At 32.7% G+C, this 26649-nt stretch overlaps 1 protein-coding gene across 1 annotated transcript; it reads right to left on the reverse strand.

Moving 5' to 3' along the window:
• Positions 1–4530: 4530 nt before the first annotated feature.
• Positions 4531–13533, reverse strand: LOC132713100 (limbic system-associated membrane protein-like; the record flags this gene model as incomplete). Its single annotated transcript, XM_060695569.1, has 5 exons — positions 13419–13533; positions 12263–12550; positions 11233–11520; positions 10565–10867; positions 4531–4668 (listed from the first exon to the last, which is right to left on the reverse strand). Coding segments are annotated over exons 1-5 (1132 nt in total), but the record flags the coding sequence as incomplete, so codon positions are not given.
• Between the last annotated feature and the right edge of the window lie 13116 nt (positions 13534–26649).

The raw sequence follows: 26649 nt of genomic DNA on the forward strand, positions 1-26649 counted from the left end.
TACTACAAATCCATAATAATAATCATTATATGATTGATTTCATTAACATAAATTATCAGGTTATGACTACAAAATCCATTGCTAAATCAATGTTTTTATTAGTACATTTGTAAATAAGACTTAAAAATAATCATCCCTATTACACGCAAACTAACATCTGTCTACAACAATTAATAAACCATACAACAATTAATAAACCAAACACTATAATGCACGTGCTGCAATCTCACAAATACTTTCTAATTTTGTAAGAGTTCATACGCTGTATTATCGTTTGAATAACTTGTCAGTTCTGTATATTGCTTATTTGATTCTTTTTCAATAACTGATGTCGTCTCTTCATTTTGTCGTACCACGTAAATTCGGAAAAATTTAAATATTTGTTTTCCCATAACAAAAAGTATATTAAAAAATTTCCTTATTGGGGTTTTTTTTTGAACCTAAAAATTAAACTACTACTTATGTCGTATATTAAAAAATCTTTAATATTGCTTTTTTAGAAATGGACGGGCCCTTTTTTTCCAAAATTTTTTTTATAAACCCAAATGCTTCTTTTATTTTATAATACACCTAAAATAAACTTTTTTTATCTATTTATCGATAAAAATTTAAACGATATTTTTAAGGGAAAAAAAATAACCCAAAAATTGACTAAAAAAACAACAAAAAATTTGGCATAAAAAAAAAGGGGAAATTACAAAACTGCAAGACTTACGTATTGTTTCCATCCAGGTGTGATGATGTACCTAAAAGAGAAAGGATTTTCAAGATTTTAAAGCAATTCGCTCCCTCTGTTTTTTTTTAACGGGCACGCTGACCACTTTGTTTGAAAAAGATAAATAACAAAAAACTTTTGTTGAATTTTGTTTTGAAAACTATCTAGTATGATAGAAAATGTCTAACTAAGAAAATAAATCTGAACATCAAAATCTTTAATCAAGCCATTAATGCTATACAGAGGTTAAAAGTGTTGTTTACGTGACGTCACAATGAAGCGCAAAACAGCGCGTGCAAAACAAAACACTATTTCAGTGTCGTAAACCAGTTAAATTTCATATTTGTTTGACCATAATTACTTTGTATTTCGCTCGAAAACTATAAATTAAAAAAAATAAACACACAAAATTTTATCAACGTTTTCAAAATTCATTAATCTCAAAAGGTTTCTGCCAACGGTAGACTTAACGACAATTATTTTCAACCGGCTGAAGCAGCTTTTAAAGGAAACTCTGAGGCGAAAACAAATTTATTCAACCAAATATATAGGCCAACTTTATTATTACTTGACGTGTTAGAATGAAATTGATATTAATTCTACGTGCACAATAGTAAAATAATGCACGACTTTTCGTTCAAATGCTTTGTCATTAATCACAGGCCTATCGGTCTGCGTGATTATATTCCTACGCATTTGAACTCAAATCGTGCATTATTCTACAACAATGCACTCAGAATTGATATCCATTTCCTAAATAATAAAATTTCAATTTTCATTTGTGATTTTCTAGCATAATTATATATTATATTTGTTTCTAAACAATAACTTACAGGAAAAAAATCATAATGACGATATAATATACTATAAGAGTCATTTCTGAAAAAGCGCCATTTTGATAGCTATGCGTTAGTTGCAAAAATGCCCATAATTCGTAAACCATACGGTAAGTTATGTTAACCTTTGAGATACAGGTGTCCTTATAACTTACGTATGTGGTTATTTTTACAGTTCCTGATTGTTCCAATTACCAGGGCTGGGAATCAAAACTGCGTCGTATCCTACAAAATGTAAACAAACGCCGCCATCTTGGAACGAAAAATGCATGCAGTTTTTTGTTTTATAACTCTTTTTGTTGGAAATGACTGAAAACTAGATATATGTATTAACACGCTACCACTATTTTCCGCTTCGTCGGTATATTTTGCTTGCAACAACTATTTTGGTAAAACAAAATTATAGCGAATTGCCAACTCGAAGCGGAGCAGAATTTTTATTGAAATTGTGTAGATACGACGCAGTTCATAATTTGCTTTGTCTATCTTTTTTTCCGTTCATCAATGTATACTCGTTTTCAGAGTTCACCATAAACTTCAAAAACATATAATTTTGCATTCATTTACTAAACTTTTCATTAAAAAGAGATTGTTTAATTTTGTCCAAGATAATAATGTATTTTTTTACGAAATCATACGACGCAGCTGAAAATAAAATATGATACGACCGCAAGTTTGTATTTTCATTGCAGTCTGCATATTGGTTTAAACTATTTAAATTATGTGCTAGTATCGCTCAATAACGTCCAACAACATTTCTTGTTTACAATTAAGTCAAAAGCAGGGGCCACTCAATGGTTCCATAATAAAATGGAAATTTAATTACCAATTTATTAAGGGCTGCATTTTTTCGGTCGCATTTTAGTAACCTACATGTATCATAAGCATCTACAAATTCCGAAAAGCTGTATCAAATGCAAATTGTACATTTTAAACACGTGATCGCACACCATATGAAACATTGTTCCAGTGTTGCCTTAGCATGCTTCTAAAATAAAATTGTTCCCGTGAGTTTGAAATGGGAGTGATTACTATTTTTGATACAAAATTCAATATTCCAGTGTAACCTCTCGTGCACCCTGTATTAATCAGGAATGACCTTTTTATTTAAAAAAAAAGAAAGAGAAAGAATTACAATTTTTGAAAAGGTCTCTTGCTATCGGAAGAGAGCTACGCGCAAATTGCATGCCTACCTTTGTTACTTGTAATTAGCAATAATTTCCGCCAATTTCGTTATTACTTATGTCTTTTCCGTGCCGATTTTATTGTATAAATGTATTTTCTATATTTGAACTTAAGTATCATTCTTCTCCATTAAAAAACTTAAAATTTTTAAAATCGAGTTACATATGATACAACCAACTACAAATTATATTGTAATGAAGGTGTCCGCTTTGCAAAGGTATTTTACGCTGTGCACCGATAAATTTGATACAGATATAGACAGACATGATCTTTCAACAGTATTGAAGAAGTTTTCACAACATTGAACTGAAAATTTAGGTCAGATTATCGCATCGAATTTTCAACAGACTAGAGACATGACATACCTTCATACTAAAGTGTGATTTTTATTTGAGAAAACTTTAACAAAAGTTTTCAGAAAATGACTTCACAGAGGATTACCCCCTGTTTACATTGAACATTTCTCTTCTAGTCCTACCGAAATAAGAAATTTAAATGTTATTCTCTTAATTAATTCAAATATTTATAATCTTAAAACTTCACGCCAGAAGTTAATAAAAAGCTGCTTAGATGTACAGCTGACGTTAACAAATTTTGTTGAAAAAACAAATCAGACAGGTGTGTGCGACCGATGCCGAGCTGTTTATGTTTACTGAATTCAAATCACTTGAACTGAACTGCTAAGAATTCGAAAACCACCAGAGTCTTTTAATTCTTTCGTGTGGAAAACCTATCAAGCTAGTTTCAAAATGTCAATGGTTCTCTGCAGGTGCAACATTTTGCCTGAAATAATGCACAAAGGTGCACCTGAGGTCCTCGCCCCTAGTAAAGCTAATGTGTAGAGTGAAAGTTTGAAAAACAACCACAAGAAAGCAGTCATTTACCAGAACATGCAGAACAGTTACTTAGAGCGTAGCTAGCCAAAAATGATTCAAGTTAATAGATTTCTACAATTTTTTTTGGGTAAAAATTAGGGATAATATTGAACAGACAGGAAAATATAAGAAATTATTTCAGATGTTATGATCAATTAGGTAACATGTTCATGTTTAACTGAAAAGTAGCTTCTGCAATGGCAATGGAAACTTTCAAATTAAATGTTATATTGGACATGACACAATATATAGAACATTGCTATACACCGCAAATGATCTGGGTTTTTTTATCTAGCGCAAGTGATTAATTCCATAAAATAGAAATATATTGCCAACATTATCACTTTTGAAAAGATTGCCAAAAATACAACTGCGTCGTGTCATATTTTATTTTCAACTGCGTCGTCTCATTTCGTAAAAATCATCATTTTCTTAGAAAATTAACATCTTTTTTTAATGAAATTTTAGTAAATGATGCAAAATTATACTTCGAAGTTTATGGTGAACTCTGAAACAAATATATAATTGATTTGAAGGAAGAAACGATCGATAAAGCAATATGAACTGCGTCGCATCCACACATTTTTATAAAAAATCTGCTCCGCTTCGAGTTGCAAGTTCGCTATCACTTTTGTTTTACAAAATAGTTGTGCAAGCAACATATACTGAACGAAGCGGAAAATAGTGTAGCGTGTTAATACATATATCTGGTTTTCAGTCATTTCCAACAAAAAAAGTTATAAACAAAAACATACGTTTTTCGTTCCAAGATGGCGGCGTTTGTTTACATTTTGTAGGATACGACGCAGTTTTGATTCCCAGCCCTGATTACGGGTCATACCGTAACTGTAAGAGACTGGATTTTCTTTATAAGAATAAGTTAAATGATGTAGGTTAACTTCAAGTAAAACATATTTACCTTTCTTTTGAATTTTTCTCTTGTACAGAATGGTCAAGCCTATTGCGTAGACTACCACAACTACGCATACAGCTCCGAGAACTATTGACATTGTATAACTTGTCTTTATTGTACTTGTGCACGAGTTAGATCTGGAATCTGATACAAAATACCTGGTACAGATGCAGGAATAGGACATTATGATAATTAAAGTATCTCTTGTTATTGACACATTAGTTTATGTTAGTGTTCATCCATGCTGTTCTACAGAAATTAGAAACTTCGACGGGAGCGATAGCGACCGGAGAATCTTTGAAATTTCTGTAGAACAGCTACGAATGAATATTAACATATTTAGTGTCAAACATTATTTGGCCTCATTAATATTCATTCTATTACGTGCGCTTCATTAATTGAATACCTGAATGGTTTAAATTTGAACTTATAAAAATGATCGATTTACGTCACATTGCGCGCGAAGACGCATGGGCGGCAAATGGATGATGCGAGTTTCCATTTGCCCGATATTGAAACATATATTTTCGGAAAACTTTTTTGATGAGTTGGATAATTGTTACCTGATATCATTTATACACTTTGATTAGTTGGACAACTGATACTCAGTAGCTAATATTTTGAATGATTCATACATGTATACACTAAATAGCACGTGTTAACACGAGGTCACGTTATATATTTTCAAAAAACATAATGTCTACTTTCACTTTCTGTCTACCAAAAAAGTGAATAGACACTCGTGACTTTCCTCTAAGTCACAAATTAATTAAGACCTTTTTCTACATTCGTAATAAAATATTAATTGACATTTTGAATTGGTTTTTACTTTAACATTTGCAGTATCTTTTTCGCCAAGACGTGGATTTAAATCTGAACTGCATATATATCCTTTATCAATAAATGCAAAAGTAATGTCGGTTGATATTTGATGTCATTTTTACTTAATTGATATTCACAAGCGACCTACAAAAGCGGCTGCGTATGTGCAAATTTATGCAAATGAATATTTTTACAAACGCGGTTCTATAAAGCACTATGAAAAATAGAGGTCAACTATGAAAAAAAATTGATATAGTTCTTCTATGAAAATCAAAACTCATTATTTTGAAGAAATACAGCTTTTTACGGTTGCACAAAGGTGACATGTATGTGTTTTTATTTATCTCGTGGCCACGAGATACTATGTCGTGGCCACGAGTTACTAAGTCGTGGCCACGAGAAAGCTAACTCGTGGCCACGAGATACTATGTCGTGGCCATGAGTTACTATGTCGTGGCCACGAGATATCTAACTCGTGGCCACGAGGTACCATGTCGTGGCCACGATTTACTAAGTCGTGGCCACGAGATACCTAACTCGTGGCCACAAGATACTCTGTCGTGGCCACGAGTTAGTAAGTCGTGGCAACGAGATAGCTAAGTCGTGGCCACGAGTAAGTAAGTCGTGGCAACGAGATAGCTAAGTCGTGGCCACGAGATACTATGTCGTGGCAACGAGTTACTAGGTCGTGGCCACGAGTTACTAAGTCGTGGGAACGAGATAGCTAAGTCGTGGCAACGAGATAATTAACCAGTCAGAATACACTATATATATTATGATTTTTTTAAACTTAATAACTTACTTTTACATGCAATATTAATCTCTGAAAATACTGAAGCTATTTACTTTGAACTTGTCTTAGGATCATTTTAGAAAGTCACCTTCCAAGGCCAATCAGACATTAATTTTGACTATAGCTCTTTGTTGGGACAATTTTGTGATCGCATTGGTCAGTCTGTACGTACTACGGCCTGTAAACCTTGTTTATATGATAACTTGAGAAGGAATAAGTCCTTAATTATTTTATTTGTAAGGGACATTGCCCATGGATGAGTAGATAGCCAATAAGGTAAAATCCTTGTCTGATGAATAATTTAGAAGGGATAAGCCATGGTTTATATAACCCAAAACGATCATTGCACCTGATCAGGGGATTACATCTCATACTTTCGGGGTCATTTGGTCAAATATCAGGGTCCTAGTGACGCTAAATTCAAAATTAGCGACAAGTCAATAAGTTGTATAAATGGCACTTTTACAGGCTGGTGAAGTAGGGGTATACTTGTGCTACAACACATGTCTAGTTAATTATGGAAATTAACATAAATGGTGTAATCTGATTGGTTATTTATCTCGTGGCCACGACTTAGTAACTTGTGGCAACGACATAGTATCTCGTGGCCACGAGTTAGCTATCTTGTGGCCACGACTTAGTAACTCGTGGCCACGAGATAGTAACTCGTGGCCACGACATAGTATCTCGTGGCCACAACTTAGTAACTCGTGGCCACGAGTTAGCTATCTCGTGGCCACGACTTAGTAACTCGTGGCCACGCCTTAGTAACTCGTGGCCACGACATAGTATCTCGTGGCCACGACTTAGTAACTCGTTACCACGACAAAGTATCTCGTGGCCACGACATAGTTTCTCGTGGCCACGACTTAGCTATCTCATGGCCACGACTTAGTAACTCGTGGCCATGACATAGTATCTCGTGGCCACGAGATAAAAAAAAACACACACACATGTCACCTTTATGCCACCGTAGCTTTTCCATTGGATGACAAATAAAGTTGGACACTAATATATATTAAAGTGCTAATCACTTTTATTTCTATTAAAATAGGTAAAAGAACAACAACAAAAAACAACAACAAAACAACGGAATTCCCAAAGAATATCCAAAGCGGCAAAAATGAAGATTTTAAAGACTCTGTTTGATTGAGACTGTTCATGGACGATAGTGGTAATTGCTAGCTACCGTCCGAGCCACCAGTCACTGGTGTTAGCAAAACACAAGATTTATACACGAAAATGTTGACATTTGAAATTAAAAAAATATACACAGATGTGTTCATACGCAGTTATAGTGGATCTTTTTATGTGGAACGTTATGCCATGCATGAAATGCGGCGTATGGTCCCAAAGTAATATATTGCTTATACTCTAAAGGAGAAAACGACGGGCGGTCTAGATAAAATAGTATTTTAAAGCAGCACGCCTCCAGATTCATGCTAATTTTCATGAAAATTTTGAAAATGTTTTTGAATGTATAATATTGTAAAATAACCAAAAGAAAGCAATTTACACTTTATCAATGACACTTACAACCCACGTAAATTACCAAAAAATGGTCAAAATATGCATAAATAGCCCTTACTGCGTTAGTAACGCAGTAGAAATATACTTGTAAATACCGAAAAATCTGTCATTAACCGCGCATAACATGTAAATTATTACTTGAATCATGAATCATTATAGTTTTCCTAAAACCTCAGAACATATTTCTCAAACTTGATTTTATTTACATATTTTGACTCATCAGGAGGGTGTAAATGGTTACGAAGCCTGCATATCAGAAATCAGACGTCAGAAGACAAATTAACAAAGCAGGCAACAAATCATCATGATGATCATACAGCATTCAAATAGCAATACCGGATCAACCCAACCAGAAAAAAAGATAGCAGTCTCCAGATTTATGCGAATTTTCATGAACATTGTGAAAAAGTATTTTAAGGTAAAATGATGTGTTCATGAAAACTTCAAAATGTAAACAGACTTGAAAAGGATTTGAAGTTTGCGTGGGCCTGTGTTAAAGTAATAAGGGGGTTTGTGTGGGTAAGAAATAAGTCGCTCGAATTGTTTTAAAGAATCTAATGATTTAGAATTCTGAGGCAGGGTGTTCCAAGAACTGATAGTCGACGGGATAAAAGAATTTTGATAAAAGGATGTATTTTCGCTCCGCGTCACCGCCGTTTAATTTCCTAAATCTCGTTACCCGCCACCGCGGGGTGATCTTTAATAATTAGACTTCGCCCCCGCGCCCCCGCTAATTAGCGTGTTTATTCAATCTCGCTCTGCATTCCCGTTGTGCGACGTTTAATGTATTAAACTTCGCCCTGCGCTCCCGCTAAAAGCGTGTATTCATTCCGTACCCCCGCCATTTTATCTTGTTAATTCACGACTTTTTGCCTTGCGGGGTTTCGAATCTAAAACACGAAATGGCACAAATCAGCCACCATAGCACACGCAACAATAATGTTGCGCTGAACCATTCTCTCGGAATAAAAAAAAATATAACATCAAAATAAATGTATTTGGCTACTTTTACCGGCATTTGCAAGTCACCAATAATACTGATGCGACGATAAAATGAAACTTAATGCAATTTGAAGTTAATTGCATGAAAAAATTATTTCACTTACTAGGCAATTGCTGTCATAATAAGGCTAATTTTCTTGCTAGTTCATTTTATATACACGAAGTTCAGTTTTGGTACTACATTGACTCCCTTATTATATTATGAAAATGCGTTTTATCATTACTTTAAAAACTGCATGCATATTATTTTGTGTAAATAATTCTCAGCTTTTTAGGTAATCATATATGAACTTCCCGTTATTATCACTTTCTACATTTTTATCAAATATACTTTAAGATGTTCAAACAAATATTGCTTGATATTGATGGTTGTGTTGTTATAGGGCTGCATTTTGGTAAATGTTGTTCAGTTTTTGTTGCCCTTTTAACTTATTTCCCTTACCTTATTTGTAAGAGTAAATTCGATTGGTGCTTTCGGTTTAATTCTGTATTTTCATTGGTCGGCTTGTTTAAAATTATTCAATTAGTTAAGAACTTGCTATGAGTTATTTTGACCAATCAATCTTATAGTTATCATTGTCATGACTTTCGAATAAATACCGGGTGAATTTTTATCTTATTTGTCTTGGGAAACTGGCCGAGAGGTTAGTTCAATTAAAAGCTTTAGAGCTTTGACACCTTTTCAAAACTTTATAGTGTTGTCTGTATTTAAATCTATATAATTTATTGAATTAGGTTAAGCTTGTTAATAAATACTTAGAAGCTCTTTCAAATAAATAATCATAAGTACTAGATTCTGGTTTAAAATATAATTTCATTTAATCTATTTATAAATTAATTCTATGATTATCGTTGAAATAAATCTCATGGTGTTAAATTCATAAAGTCTTGTGTTATACTTTCTTAATAAGAGTAAATAGAAGGTAGCGTACAAACACCACCATCCTAGCCACTGGTTGGCAATTAGAGTTCAGAAAACCTAGATAAAGTGCCGTTTAAAGATATCTATATAATCACGTGTTGTCCGTATAATAAGTTGGCCATTTATATATGACTATCCAGAGCAACACTGAGTGTTGGGCTCGACCCATCTTAAACCATTTTTAATAAACCGGCACTATTACAGTGTAAATATATTACATTTCAGCAAATTTCGGTTTCAAAGAAATATTATGCTTATAAGAAGGTTATATATGGGCCAATATTTCTTCCTTCCTGTCAACGTTTACAGTATGTTTATTTCTGTCTCAAAGAGTGTATGTATTCGTTTGACAAAATTTCTACTGTTCATTAAAATATATATCCACATGTCTACCCCATTGTGAACAACACGTTACAGGTATGCATTGATTTGTTTCCATTCCTATGAAGAACGAAACAATTATAAAATATGACTAATAACCTTCAGCGTTTCCTGCTGCGATATTCTTAAAGAAATCATTATTTGATCCTATCTTATCAACTGATCAAGTTTTTTTTCTAAAGTCCGACAAAACCATCTGAGATGTTTACAGAACCCCATCCAGAGTCCAAACAAACTAAATCAAATGTATATCATACTCCATCCGACGCCATTTTCTGCTTTAAAGTTCGAAGTCTATATTAAAATCTTATTGTACTAATTGCTTTTCTTATCATTCACAGCTGCAAAACCTATACCACACGCTGCTAGCGCCTCGTCCAATATAGGTTGGCAGCTGTATGCTCGTCCAAAAGACTTTAGTATTGTACTCAACAATGTACAGTTACCTCAAACTATAAAAAGATGATTGTATTTTATAATTACATTAAATCTCTCGTTAATGAGTTTTATTTATATATGAAAAAGTATTGAAATTAAATATAACAAATGTATGAATGCTTAGAAAATAAAAAAAAAGCGACTGGTAATACCTTTTTCTGAAAGAAAAAATATCTGGTCATATGAGCCGATTTTGTTTACAGCAGACACACGATATTTTCCATAATGCTCCCGAGATGCGTTTGAGATTGTTAAATTAGTCTCCAAACCAGATGATGAAATTTGAAAATCTTCGTTACTTAATAAAGCAATCCAATTCAGCCTGTCTTCAATGAACCATTTAAAGCCTTTAGGTCCCGGTTCAGGATATGCTATCACTTTGAAGGTAAGTGATGTTGATGAACCAATTTGACTGGTTATGTTGTGAAGGACTTGTCGTATTGGTCTTGGGGAACCTACCAATATATAATCAAAAATATTATTAATCTAAGAGTTACTAATAAAGTAGTTTGTGCTTGTACCTTCATCAAAACATATATCGTGACATTTTGATGACTTTATTTCGCTCTTTTAAATCTTCACTATTTATATTTCAAAAAGTTAAATTTAATGTCAATTTCTCATACAATAACACTGCGTTGGTTTAAACATAATTATTATGTTAAGTCTGAAATAAAATTTATTCTGGTTATAATAAAAAAGAAAATGTAGGATCAAATGTAGGATCATATGCCTTTATGTCGTTTTATTATTCAAACAAATATAAATTTAGGAACTAACAATCTGCAAATAATATACAATAATATTTTAACTAACTTACATTCCACTAACAATTCAACCATTCTGCTTGCAAACGTCCCAAAAATATCAAAACCTTTGCAGATATATACGCCACTTTTATCGCAAGCAATCTTTCCAAAATTGTATTGTAGCTTATTTGTGTTAGACCCTCTTGCAATAATACCCCCCTTGAAACTAACATAAATTTCGGAGGCAGGCATGCCACTAACAACACAAGTAAGTGGAATGTTCACATCGTGTTCTTCAAAGGTAGCTACTGTTTGACTTTCATTTTGACCAATGTAGAACGATTTTACTGTTGCCCGTTCTAAAATAAAGGTTCAAAATCATGAATTATAACAGTGTATATTATTGACAATAAAATATGTGTACATTGCTCATTAACTTCACATAATATCAACATGTTTATACATGCATCAATATGATAGGAGGAATAGTGAATAAACTACTATATTTAATTTAGACATTTTTCAGACGTCGATATAAATGTAATGTGTTTTTTTCAATATTTGGCCAAATTCAACTTTAACAAATATAACCGTCTCAAAAGTTTCGTTTATTATAGCCTCATTAAATGATGCTAGGGTAGCATTGTTTTTTCTTAACAGAGCATTTTTCAACATTATTTCTTCCAAGATTTCGTCCACATTTCTGCATATCTATATTAATATATCAATCATTTTTATTATATAATGAATCATTTAAAGCGTGCATAACATGACATTGTTAGCATGAATATAAAATTGAAACGTTTCAAAACTCTTTTGAAAGTGAACGTATTAATAAGTTTAATTCGGAGGAGACATTTTATATAATAAAATGTAATCGTCTTACTAGCACGCTGTTTTAAGGTTAGATGCCCAGCTGCTTAAGGCAAACACCTTTTACTGATCAAAAGTATAGCACACGGGGGCAATTCTACGATTAGTTTTTGTATTCATGAGATGTCTTGTTAAATGAGACTTTCTGTACGGATTCTGCACTATCATAGTGTCACGTATACTGTTACATTATCATAGCCATAAAACACTTCAAGGAAATTATATCACCTTGTACAAAGAGTGTTGATTTGTATGAAATGACAGCTTGGCTCTCAGGTTGTGTGTTAAACGCTTTACAGTAAACTTGTTTATTATGATCGCTGTTTTGTGGGTTGAATATAAAGACTATAGAATGTGATCTTTGTCTCTCTTGAGTTCCTATATACCATACTATTGTAGCTGCTGGTCTGCTTACACTTGTTTCACAAGTCAGAGTTTTATTTACACCACTTACAACGTGTAATTGTCCAGAAACTGTACTTGATCCAACTTTGAGTATACTTCCTGTTACCTGAACTAATAATGCACGAATGAAAGGTCAGTTAATTATATGGTGATTGCTTAGATTTCTAGTGGAGCTGATTTTTATATTTTCAAAAATGTAAAACAAAATAAAATAACGTATACGTCAATAACTCAAATAATAATAATTATATTATCAGAAAAAAAGATAAAAAAAGAAAATGATATCAGCCATACAACGGACTTTAACTCTCCAGCACAAAACGGGTTTAAAACATCGGCCAATCTGGTTAAAGTTATTATATATGAATATAAGTAAAATTTCAGTTTCCATGAGAGTGATATACTCCATAAAATACAGACAAGTTATTGCCAGACGGAGAATATTTAATTGTAAATGCAGATAAGATATGAGCAGTCGAGAACGAAAACAAAGATTATAATCAAAAACACCAAGAGAGAGAGAGAGAGAGAGAGAGAGAGAGAGAGAGAGACAGACAGACAGACAGACAGAGAGACAGATTTTATCTTTGGACGCACAAAATACAATGCTTGGGATAATAGCTTTAAAGTCCATGCTATATATACATATATACTTATATGTAAATGAAAACTTCTTAACGCCCAGAATTTTATTTATAACGAGATTTAAACACAATGCAATTTAGTTTGAGAGAGTGATATTTCGTAATTACGAATTATTATTTCGTATAAAACGAATTAAGTTCCGGGAAAAAAGTGTGGAAAATGTCACCTTAGGGGCTTCGTAAATAATAGCCTTCGTTTTGTCTATTTAAATTCGAAATAATATCGATCTAAACATTATAAATCGGCTAAAACACCGATTTTTAACTGAATCGAAATTGCAATTGTATCTAAAATATAAACACGTTGATAAAACCGGACAAAACGCTGCGTATACAGCTCCTTATGACACAGAACTGTTCTGCAAATAAAACCTTCAACACATGGAATTTTGTTTCTTTGAGGATCTCTTTTATATCAGTACCGTTATTACGTGCATAGGTGATATTCATCTTTTATTAATAGTCTAAACAATCTTTGTTTATTTAATTTAGTAAAACGCCGAACCAAATAAAATTGTAGTTTATTTCGTGAGCAATTATCTTTGAAAAATATCAGCAAATGACAGTTTTCTAGAAACCAGCCTGTCAAAATTAAAAATTGGATATATTTTATTTGACGCAACTACTTTAGTAAAAGCATTGATAGCTTTAACTCAAATTGACATTTTTAAACATTGAAAATATAATTCCCTTATAGAAAGGCAACTTTCGATTAATTCATCGGCTATTTTTTTTAAATAAACAGTGTGGTTTCCCCTTTTGATTTAATCTCCACTTTTTCCAAAATTATATATTCACAACCTAAAACGGAGTAGCAGTGAAAGACTTTTCTTAACATTATCCTATTTTTCTTAAATGTTTATTCCGTGATTAATTATTGAAAACTAAAAACTCCAAAACCCTTTTCTTGCTGACAAATGTAAAGGATGTTTGAAAGATGTTGCACGTCTTTATGACTCATATAAATAGACTCGATGAAGCCGTGTCTTTTCATCCTTAGTTAAAAAGGCCGTTAGTAATGTTTTTTTTTTTTGTTTTTTTTTTTGTTTCTTTTTTTTTCAAAATTCCTTATCGAAATTCATTTTCAAAATTTCATTAGTACTTTTTTCTTGAAAAAAGAAAATCATGAAAACAGTATAATTTTTGTTTGAAATAAATAGGCTGAAAATCATATTTACGTGTATGTTATATCGACTATTTTTATCTGCACATATTACAAAATGTTGTTGCATTATAAAAGCAACATGCCTCACAATCCATGCTCATTTGCATGACAACTTTGAAATGTTTTCAGTAGAAGTAAGACATTGTAAATTGAACAAAGAAACTAAACTTATTTACATACTGAAACCAGCACTTAAAACTCATGTAAAATACCATAATAGGTCAAAATATTCAAACATAGCACATACTGCGTAAGTCACGCAGAAGAATATATGACGATCATTACTTTAAAATCGGTCATTTAATTACATGAAAAATATTATTTGAATCTTGAGTCGCTAAACCTCTCTTAAAATCTCGGTATTTTTCTCAAGTGTGATTATCTTAAAATACTTTGGCTCATCTATAGGCAAGAAACTTTAAAATCTAGTACCTTATAAGTTTAAAGAGAAGAAACTAGGCTTAAGATCCTAAGTACATGTACATTAAGATGTTTAAGACTATCTTTGTGATATAGTCTTAAAGAAAATTGCTCAATTACAAGGCATCACTGATGTCTTGACAAAATTTTGTATAATCCCAAAACTTTTAAACTGGAACACATATTCACACTGGCCATAGCTTTTGCTTTCGGTAGGATCCATCGCATCGGCGGTGGAGTATCGTCGCAGAAGTGGTGGATAAAAAATGGCTGTTTGCTGTTGTCGGTAAGTTTATAACTGAATTTTGTTTTATGCTTTCATGTTTTACGGAACACACCTTGTCAGACTGGAGCCCAAATATGTACTTTTCCGATTTATCACACGCACACGATGCAATTTATTAATATTTATGCAAACACGTCTGTACAGTTTAACGAGGGGATGCCACTTTTGCCTTATTTTGGTTAAAACACACACAGATGTGTGCAAATTGACTCCTAATTACACAGGCATTACTTTGTATGAATAATACTAACACAAAACAACCATATTTTGAAATGTTTTTAAATTGATATTGCCTTTTTCACAATAAATGACAAAAGAAAATGATTACAACGTAGACTGTGTTGGATTCGATGGCAACGCAGTGCGTGGGTCTGATAACATTATATCAATTAAAGGGTTTTATTTGACATATAACGTACCTTTCTTTCGAGTACAACATTTTTCCTACTTTGACATCAGAGAAACGTGTTTATTTGGTGTTGAAAACAATATAATTATTTATACAAATATATGTGACTTCCGCTTCCATTTTCCTTCAATTGAAAACTCATTTCTCAGTATTTTCATAGAATAGTCCACGTTCAACAACTATTTTGTTTTATTACTAAAGTATTGTATGCGATCAGATATCGATTTCGAGTTGTTTCATGTGGAGAAGTAATGCACCATTCGAGTTAAAATGAGCAGTAAAGTAAAAACATATATAGTGCCCTTTCTCTTTATATTTAGATTTCCTTTAGAGATCATACCTTTAAATAACAACCCGGACAGAACAAGAATCAAGGCCCAGTGGAAACAAGGAGTCATGACATCTGACCCTGATGCACCACCGAAAGGAAATTTACCGATGTGCAGGGAATTGCATAGACCAATTTATATTTAAGTGCATTTGTATGTGGTCGTTTTCTGTCTGCGTATCTTTCAATGTCAAGCATAATATAAAGTATAAAGTAGACATTTATAAATATTGCCTTTTATACAGCATATATCTGTGTCTGTGGTGTAAATACTTATACTTTTACAGGGGCAGATAACTTATCCATACGTCTTAAAATCTGTCTTACTTGTTATGTTTTTCAGTATATTTTTGCACATTTCTTTAAAAACAACAACAACAAAAAAAAAAAAAAAAAAAAAAACAACATTAAATTCCAAGAAATATTTGTGATACCTTTTTGCTAATTTCATTAGAGGTAATTTAAATTCTTAAAAATAATGCCATTTGTTCAACCATTTTGTCTTCAATAAATGTCACAATTTAAGAAAATGATGAAAAAAGCTATATCACGCAGGTATTCCAAAAAGTAATAAAAAGAAAACTTTTCCTAAAATAACACTCTGTTGTAGAGATAATATTTATACAAATTGGTGTTTTCAGGACAGTGACATCAAGAAGCTAGCATGGTTTGTTAATCTTTACAGTGTCTATTTAACATGTTTGTATGACAAGACAATTATTAAACCTTGAACTTACGGTCTTTTTTAAGTCTCAGACTGAACGAGGTCTATTCTATGATAAAAGCGGCCAAATGAGTTTTCAATTGAAAGAAAATGGAAGCTGAACTCAGATATCTATTTGTATATATTACTTTATTGTTTTAATCACAAAATTAACACTGATGTCAAAGTAAAAAAGGGGGTTGTATTCAACTGAAGAGTGCGTTATGTCAAGTTAAACCCTTTTTATAAACATTAATGGTATCGGCCCCACAGCACTGTGTTGCAATCGAATCCGAAGAAATCATGTGTGTCAATTCTTTTCTAGACGGGCAATAAAAATTAAAAATGTCCCAAAATATGGTTGTTTAGTGTAAGTGTCATCCATACTATGTATTGCCAGTGTATTGGGAGTAGTTTTGCATACTTTTGTGTGTGTTTGAACCAAAATTAGGCAAAAGTGGCATCCCATAATTAAATTGTACAGACGTGTTTGCATAAATATCAATAAATTGCATCGTGTGCGTGTAATAAGTTGTTGGTGTATATATGTGGGCTCCAGTCTCACTTGGTGTGTCCCGTAGAATATTAAAACATAAAAAGAAACTTGCACTCATTAACTTACCGATCACAGCAAAAGACCATTCGCGACGAATACTCCACCGCCGCTGCGATGGATCCACCGCTTCTGCGACAGCTATGGCCAAGGTGATATCCTTCTAAATAAAAATCATTTAAATCGTTTTAAGAACACGATAGGCTTTTCTTTGTTTCGGCGATCAAATTTTTATCTCTTAGATTAATATACAAAGACTGTGCAATAGAATAAATAGCACTTAATTAACAATTTGAACAAATAATATTATTTAAGGAAAAAAATAATGCTCATTGCCTTTTGATATATGAATTCCTGATGCAAATGTTATTAAAAGCACGGTGTTAAAAGCATTATTAAATAATACTCTAGATAAAACCAAAACATTCAACACAAATTGTCGAAATGTAACTAATTTCACATAATTAACCGTTTTTCAGCCTACCAACATACATCTGTTCCACGTATTGATTTTCGAAGTCCGTCGGGGGCCTGGTCAGGAATGTATTGCAGATGAGATAAGTACTTATAATCGTAATGTTTATACACAGGTAAAAATGAACCACATATTTCTTGTATGTTTGGTACACCATATGTTTTCCATAAATAAAACATATGTGTTTCATATGTAAAATAACATATGGTAAACAGGACCATATAAAAACATGTGTCAACAAACATATGTTAAACTCATGATTATCACATGCTTTTCATATAAACAAGTGTTCATATGTTAAATATATGTGAAACTTCCTGTGTTTTTTCATATGATAAATTTATGTATCAAATATTCTGCAAGCTTTATACTTTGAACAGTCCCAATTAGATTCTACATGATTGTACATAAATTCTTAAAACATTTTTGGTTCAAGCATTTATGTGCAACTTGTAAATGTAGTAATCTAAGAGAAAAAAGTTCACTTCGCTTCCAAGTCTTCTTATCATGTTGAAAAAATACTATAAAATACCTTATACAAAAAATTAAAATAAATAAATGATAAGTATCTTTTTGCAGGAACAGCTGATCACATTTTATATTAAGGGAAAGGGGGCAGAAACGGTTTATGAGTGAATCGTCGGTGTGGTGAACTGGTTAGGGGGAGAATGGTCTGCCACTCATTTTTATTCATGATTTTTGTATAATTATGTTAGCATTTATTAAGTGAAATTTTAACAATCAAGAACCAAAAACGAATGGGTTCGTTGGGAGTGACCGTGGGTTCTTAATAATTAAAATGTTCACTTAATACAAACTAACTTACTTAGTGTTAAAACTCATTTGGCCAAGCTGGAAGGCCTCAATATGTTTACAATACGCTGGATGGAAATTTCATATATCAGTTACACATTCAATTTATATAACATAGATAAATAGCAAAGATAAGTCTAGTGACAGAGTGCACATTATTAAGATCGACTACCTCTGAATTTTTTCAATGTTGCAATTTTCTGAACAATATTGGATATGAATGACTTTTGTGATATCAACCTTAGCCCATTTACTGTTTAATTTTGGCACTGAGGCTTGAGGACACTTCAATGTAAAATATTCTGAAATTATCCCTAAAGGAAGTGAAACTTAACCCTTCATGTGCCTGTGTGCATTAATTGATCGATGTCATTGATATAATAACCGTCTACCATTTATGATTATGTAAATGTTAGTTAAAAATGACCAAACTGGTTTTGTTTGTCTGTTTTTCCTTCATGGAATTATTAATAAAATGACACCGACAATAAAAACGATAGTTGATTGATTTTATGAAGACCTTTGACCAGATATGATAGATATCATTTTTTTGTAGAAATGGAAATAATTCGAATTAACAAGGTTATATGCATATTTAGCTACAAATCAATAAAGTTAATTATGAATTAGTAAATCTATGTACAAAGATGAATAGAATTATAATGAAAATATTACTTTTTCTACTTACTTTTTAAACAGTTAAATGTATGTAATGCATCTGTCTTATTGTATAGATATTAAGATAGTTGGAATTGTGGTCTTTGTCACCTGCAAATGGGACTCATCGTGAAGTCGGGAGTACTCCTGACTCCCGACCATCACTGGAGCGCATATTATCGCAGGAAAACCGAATGGGGAGCAAATAAAAAACTAACTTGACTAAGTTCTCGCTTACACATGCGCACTTCGTTCCAAACTCCTAATAATTAAGTGACAAAATGTACCTGTCTATATGATTAAAAAGGGCATTTTTGGAAAATCGGAGCGATTTTATTTGTCGGCAAATGATGTTGAACACCAAACCTTTGTTAAATTCTTATGAACTGTCAAGTTAAAAAAATAAACTCTAGAACACAATTTTACATTTGGAATAAAAACAAATCATGATTAATGTGAATCAATATGTGAAAAAACATAAGTCTATGCCATATACATGTATGTAACATACAGTGTGCTTTTCTTTAAGAAACATTGTTCTTACCATATCAAAAACATATGTTATTTATGTGTATCCATATGAAAAACATATGAAAAACATGTGTCGACACCATATGTAGAACATATGGGATACTTTTCCATTCAATAAGAAAAATCAAATCAAAGTGCCATTCCATGAAAAGCGGCATAAGGTCCAAAAGTAAAATAGAAATGGACTTTTGACATTGTCATCTCTTCGTGTTTTTTGTTTTTCGAGACAACAAAGCAAAAATACGAGAAAGAGGGCGAAAATACGACACATAAAATATGTCGTATATTCGCATTCCATGGCCATTTGCCATTATGTTCGCATTTTCGCTTTCTCGCATTGTTACGTTTTCGCATTGTTGCATTTTCGCTTTCTCGCATTGTTACATTTTCGCATTGTTGCATTTTCGCTTTATCGCATTGTTATATTTTCGGATTGTTACATTTTCGCATTTTGGCGAAGTTTCACAATAATATATTATTTAATAAATACTCATATATAATATAATTATTATTATGTTGTATTCACGTAGATGTATAATTTAAAGTATCATCCTGCTCCTTACACATGTAAATCAATTAAATAATATTACGGTAATGTTTTCAAACTGTTTTGAATCAATTATTGCATCTATTATTATAACAAGTACATACATTAATATGTACCATCTTCAGATTATCAGTTTATTTGTTAATATTTTACCGCTGACGGGTGTGACATAAGAATCAACGATTGCAAAAGTCACTGCCTGCACACATCTTAAAATATAGATTTCTTCTGAGATTGAGGTGTATTTTCACTGGACAACTTTTTTATAATATTTGTTAATTCTAGAACAAGACTTTTGTAAGACAAACAGTGCATGTTTGATTAAGTTTGGTTTAAAAAAAAATTGAGGGTTTAATTTAATGATAAAAAACACACATATGAAAACATTTGGTTGCTATAGTTCCCGGTCATTCAGTCTTCTTCAGTGGCTTTATTGCATTTTAAAGTTTATATATTTTTTTTTATAATAATTTTTTAAAATTTTTATTCATAATTACATAATGCCATGTTGTCAGGCGTTCCCAAGGTCTTTAAAACAAAGCTCTCATGGTGGTCAATTTTGTCTGCCATCTTCCCCATATTGCACGAATATCAATAAACCCGGCTAAATTCATGGTCATTTAACAATGAATTACCATGAACTACAATGGTATTTCATGGTCATGTAACCATAAACTACCATAATATACCACGTTTTGTTAAATGACACCACAGCCTTTCATGGTCACCTAACCATGGTTGCTTACACCATGGTCTACCATTAAATAACATAGTAGATCATGTCTACTGACACCATGTTACTTTATTCCCAGGTGAAATGTATTATGAAATAACATGAAGTAACATGGCTCACATGCAGATCATGGTTAGCCATGGTTGACTATGTTATGTTACACGGCCCCTGTGTAAAATATGATAAACAAGATCAACAAGGAAAGGCAGCGTTCAATGAACGCAACCCATGACTTACGTAAATTACTTATGATGTAGACTAACATAATAATAGTATACATAAAACTATGAATATCTTGACTGAATTTGAGAGTGTGCAGTTTTTACATGGGCAAACATATCTAATGTTCTTTTGAAGTTAATTAACCTACATATTATTTCTGTAATGTTTAATATGCTGGTTCCTTTGTGATGACTTTTATTTGTAGACTTCGCCAGACTTGTCACATGATCCTAATTCCATGGTTATTTCAAGCAGATTGCAATGTACCATACATTAAATATCCGTTCTGGTCTGATAAATATTAACCAGCCAGCCTGCATATTAAACAAACAACGCTTGTCATTCATCTTTAAAAAATGTTCCCGCATATTCCCACATGTATATTTTCTTTGTGTTTGCATTTTTATCAGTGTTTATTCAATAATCTTTGTTAAATCCATTTGTGAAATATTATAACTGGGTGTTGGGAAACATGTTAGCTGTAAGTCTGAGTGATTAATTCCATTCTTTAAACACTTTAAAACATATATTATGCTGTTGACACAATCACACATGAATTTTGGACGCCATGTTTGACTGTTGCATTGTGGTAAGGTTTACGTCGCTTTGAAGGGTATTCAAATTATAAGGCTAGGACTACTGTTAAATACAATGGAATTTAGGGCCATGGGTTCAAACCCCAGAAGGGTCAACATTCCTTTTATCTTTTAGCATTATTTATGTAACTCTCATATCCCTTTTGGGAAGGAAAAAAATGTTTCATATGTTTAATTTAATTTATGAAGGTACATTTTGTATTTACTGACATAAAAAATATGTTTATAGTACACCATGGTACTTCATGGTCATTTACTGTGAGTATAATGCTTTTTCCCATGGCCTGTGATTTTGTTACATTGTAGACCATGGTATTTCATCATTGCTTACTGATATGCAGAATGACCATGTTATTACATGGTCATACTAAGCACTTAGACCATGATGTGACCACGGCATTTGATGGTTTTTCACTGACGACCAAGAAATAACATGTTCAGATACCAAAACCCATGAAATACTACGTTGACCATTGTACATATGTAACCTTGGTAAGGAGAACAATTCAAATTCATAAAAATTATCAATAAGTATATTGTATTTAGATCATATTGTATTATACTGTGCTTCTCTTATTTTACGGTACTTAATGTTTTTTCAAACAAGAAGGGAACAATTAAATAATGGTACAATCATGTCATTAGTTGTAACATTTAGGTATTTTCAGATTGATGTCTCCGTGCGCATGTACAACCGGAACGCGAAAATGCGAAACTGTAACAATGCAAAAAAGTAAAAATGCGAAGATTCGACAAAGTTATGCTTTTATATCTCTTTGTATTTTCGCATTTTTGTATTTTGAACGCGAAAAAGCGAAAATAGGACAGATGGAATGCGAATACACGACATATTTTATCAGCAACCGTAAATAACTGTGAATGCTCGCGTGAATACATATTGCTAGAATAAAGTTTTAGGACTAATTTAATTCCCTGCACTGCAAACACGGGCTTTAAATGCGTCTCGTACTTCTTCAGACTTTAATGCACGAAAGAGAAAAATAATCCCGCCATAATTGCAGTCAAAAATCACGAACATAAATGAGCCGTGTCACGACAAAACCAACATAGTGGGTTTGCGACCAGCATGGATCCAGACCAGCCTGCGCATCCGCGCAGTCTGATCAGGATCCATGCTGTTCGCTATCAGTTTCTTTACTTGTTATAGGGTCTGTAAGCGAACAGCATGGATCCTGATCAGCCTGCGCGGATGCGCAGGCTGGTCTGGATCCATGCTGGTCGCAAACCCACTATGTTGGTTTTGTCGTGACACGGCTCAAATGAAGGATTGCTCATGCTTGAAAAACTACTCATCTCCTTTATTGAGTTCAGTTTATAATCATTTTTTTTTTGGTTTGACTTCCTTTAAATTCAACAGGGAAGCACTGAATATAAAATGAGTTTGCAATGGTCATTTTAAAATTATAAACGGAAATAGTTAAATCCCATTGGTCATTCTAGAATAAAATGTAAAGAACCGTTCTAACCATTCTAAAAATTTAAAGAAGAATTCTTAAATAAAATGTTAAGGATAGCTCTATAATAAAATGTAAAGGATGGTTTTGTCACTATAAAATAAAGAATAATTATAAAATAAAATGTACAACAATGAGTTCTTTAACTTTTACTTTAATTTGTAAATGATTACAATTTTTTTTAAAGTCAAACGGAAAACAAGTAAAAGGACACCTAAATAGAAGTTGTTCTTCTTTGAAATCTCATCACTACCAATATTCTTCGCTGTACGTTCGAATCCCGACATGGACTTCGGATTCTTTTATATGAGATAGCTATCCAGCTTGCTTACGGAACGTCGATGGCTCTACTCAGGTGCCCGTTCGTGCCTGAAATAATGCACAGAAGGGCACTTGAGGTCGTCCACCACCAGTAAAGCTGGAACGTCGCCATATGATCTTTAATGTGTCGATGTGAGGTAAAATTCAATTAAACAAACACACAAACTCATATCATTATTATTTAATTTCAATGTTTGAAAAATGGATATTTTCCTAATAGCTTAAATAGTTAATTATAATGTAATTGTAATGCATTCATTGCTTACATTTCTTTTTGTATTGAAAACTTATAAATAACATACTTTTGCATGTTAAATAGTTAAACTTCGGCCGAGTATCTTTTTAAAGATACTTCTTGTTTGAAGTACTTTTTTCGCTTACAATGAGAAAGATTCATTAATACTTGCCATACATCAGATTTGGTTAAATTGTCAAATCTCACGTTTAAAAGCTCCAATTGTTAGACAGGAAAAAAACCCTTTTCGAGTAGAAACATTTTGAATGATTATATAACAAATGTAACCTCACCTCTAGGAGGTGTACTGCTTCATTGTACTCAAACTCCTCACAGCGGTTACGTCACGCTTTGCTACTTTAACCACTGCCACCACTGAAATCACGTGATGATAGTTGTGTCATGTGACAAAAACATGGCGGCCAGTTTCAGAACGCCAGGGATCCCATATCAAACTTGCAGATTTATAATTACATCCTTACCAGACAAAATAAGTTCAAGACACACAATTTGTTATCACTTTAAAACAAGTGCCGGATCAAATCTTTTTGTGCAATCGTTCAATAACTGTTTATATTCTGCCATTGTTTACTATGCGTACGATGTCACAGTGAAAATATCTTTCGTTATGTTTACAAAATAATTTTTATACGTATATTTTTTTACTTTCTTGTACATTAAGCATAACTATTTAACGAAAGAAAACTAAAAATGATATTAAAGTATTCTATTTTAAAATTAAAAGTGAAAAAAATATATCCGGCTATATTCGACCGAATTTGCTTGTGGTGGCAGTGGTTACTGTACAGATCAGGGGAAGTAACCGCTGCGAGGAGTTTGCATTGTACTGTACGAGCGTTCCGTAAAGATGTAATTTACACTTATCAAGTTATCTGAAGTTATCGCCCTTTGAAATGTTTACGACGTTTGTAATCACGTTTTGCGGGTGCAGTCCAGGACTGCCGTTACAAAACAAACAAATATGACAAACCTTCATTTTGGAAAAAAGCTTATTTTTCTGTAAAATATTTGTTCTGTTCTGTAACGATATCAAACATCTACTCCAAAACCTGGAGAGACCGGACAATAAACGTGTGATAACTAGTAAATCCCGGTCAAAATAGACCGGGAGAGACCGGGAATTACCGATAGGAGTACATCCCTCTATAAATAGATTTTCGGAATGTTTAGGTCATCAACTCATCATAATATATACATGTACAACAATGACATACCATAATAACCCACTGTGTACTACACAATGATAAATGAAAAACCCCGAAGAGCGTTATTTATTGACGGAGAAGGTTAATTCATTTGAAAATGTTTGCATTGCGAAATTTTCTAGTTCGCTATTCATTTGTACATATCGCGACATTTCATTTTTAATTAATAATCAAGCACCCTCATACTAATCGGAATGATTGGCTTTTATTATGACCGACTAAAAGGCTCGAGAAGTTGCTGTCGCCCTTTCACACAATCTGATTTCATTCCATAAAGGGGCTTTGCCGCGGACGCCAATTATAGTCTTCCCAGCAAACATGCATATATGGGACCCATATGGGCTATATCTAGGCAAGCCCATATGGGTATGCCCATATTGGACCTATATGGGACCAATATGGGCAAGTCCATTTGGGTACGCCCATATTGGACCCATATGGGTCCCACATTACAGCACTATAAGGAAAAACGATTTTTCGTTTATTTATTTCTTTAGAACTTGTTTACTTTGAGCTATAGTGTGACCACCTTGGCATAAATTGCTATTATCTTTTATAAAAAATCGTAGCATTAACATATATACAAGCCATGAGGGACCCATATGGGTCCCATTCGGGCAACCCAATAAATATTAGCATGCCTGAGCAGGTGCGAGAAATTAATTTGTTTAGTTTTTATATTGGTTTAATTTTTATAATCTAAATATAAAACTGTGTTTTTAGACTATTAATTCAGAAATAATTTATAAAAATCAGCATTTGATGAAAAATTTATTTCGAGCATGCCGCAGACGTGATTTCCGCTGCCGCTTAAAATCAAATTGTGTATTGAAACGTTAAATTGTAAAATTGTACACGAAAACAATATTTCATTTCAATTCGGAACATTAAACGACGATTTCGTATAACGACCTTTCATCATATTATATCCTTACAGATTTATTGTGTGTGTAGGTAAGTGTAAACGTCATTTATTTTTTTGTTTTTGCCTTTGCCATGTAATTTCGCGATAGTTTTTGTCAGTTTAATTTGCGACATTTTCTAGAATTTACGCCCACTTTTAGGCACTTTAGGACCTATGGATGTGTATAGTTGTTATTGTTGAATAACTTAACTGTGACGGAGTCGACACTAACATTTTAATAATATTGTTTCTATGTAGACTAAATTTTAAGAGATCCTTTTTTTAAAGGGACACCATCATTTGAAATCCAGTGATCCCTCCTAGCCTTAGAAGTCCCTTCCATTTTGAACCAATATTTCATTCATAAGCATTTTTAAAAATATTAAATGCAAATACTTTATTACAAATTCAAGTATTTTTTTCCAAGTACCAACCAAGCCCTATGTTGCACAGGCACGAGTATCGGACCTGGGAAGAAAAACATAGGACCCGAAGATAATTAAACCTGTGTTCATCTTTTAAAAGTCAAAAACCGAAAAAAAAATTGTAAATTATACCCCCCTTTAGAAACTTACTTTAAGTTAAGAAAAGGCCAGAAACTCCAGATTCGAGCCTGCAAGCAAGGGATTCACTTCCCGGGCCGTTGTGAAAAACAATTGTCCAGACAATTAAAAAAATTTTTTATCACTTTCACGTTTGTATTAAGCTTCCAAATGGGACGACGACCAAGTCTTTAGCCCTTCCCGTTCATTAAATACATGTATCTATCGGGAAACAAACGCATTCGTGCTAAAAATCCTTGTAGACAAAATTGCGGCACAACAATTCGGTACGTAAACATAGACTAGTACATGTTTGCCAGCCGATTACGGGTCATAATCGTATTGTCACTTGGCGCAATAACTCACTTAATGTATATGTATTTTTATAATTACTTATTAATGTATTTTCATTTTTATTGTAAATA

The sequence above is a fragment of the Ruditapes philippinarum genome, unplaced genomic scaffold (genome assembly GCF_026571515.1).
Source record: "Ruditapes philippinarum isolate M1 unplaced genomic scaffold, ASM2657151v2 ctg5953_1_1_1_1, whole genome shotgun sequence".
Lineage (NCBI taxonomy): Eukaryota > Metazoa > Mollusca > Bivalvia > Venerida > Veneridae > Ruditapes > Ruditapes philippinarum.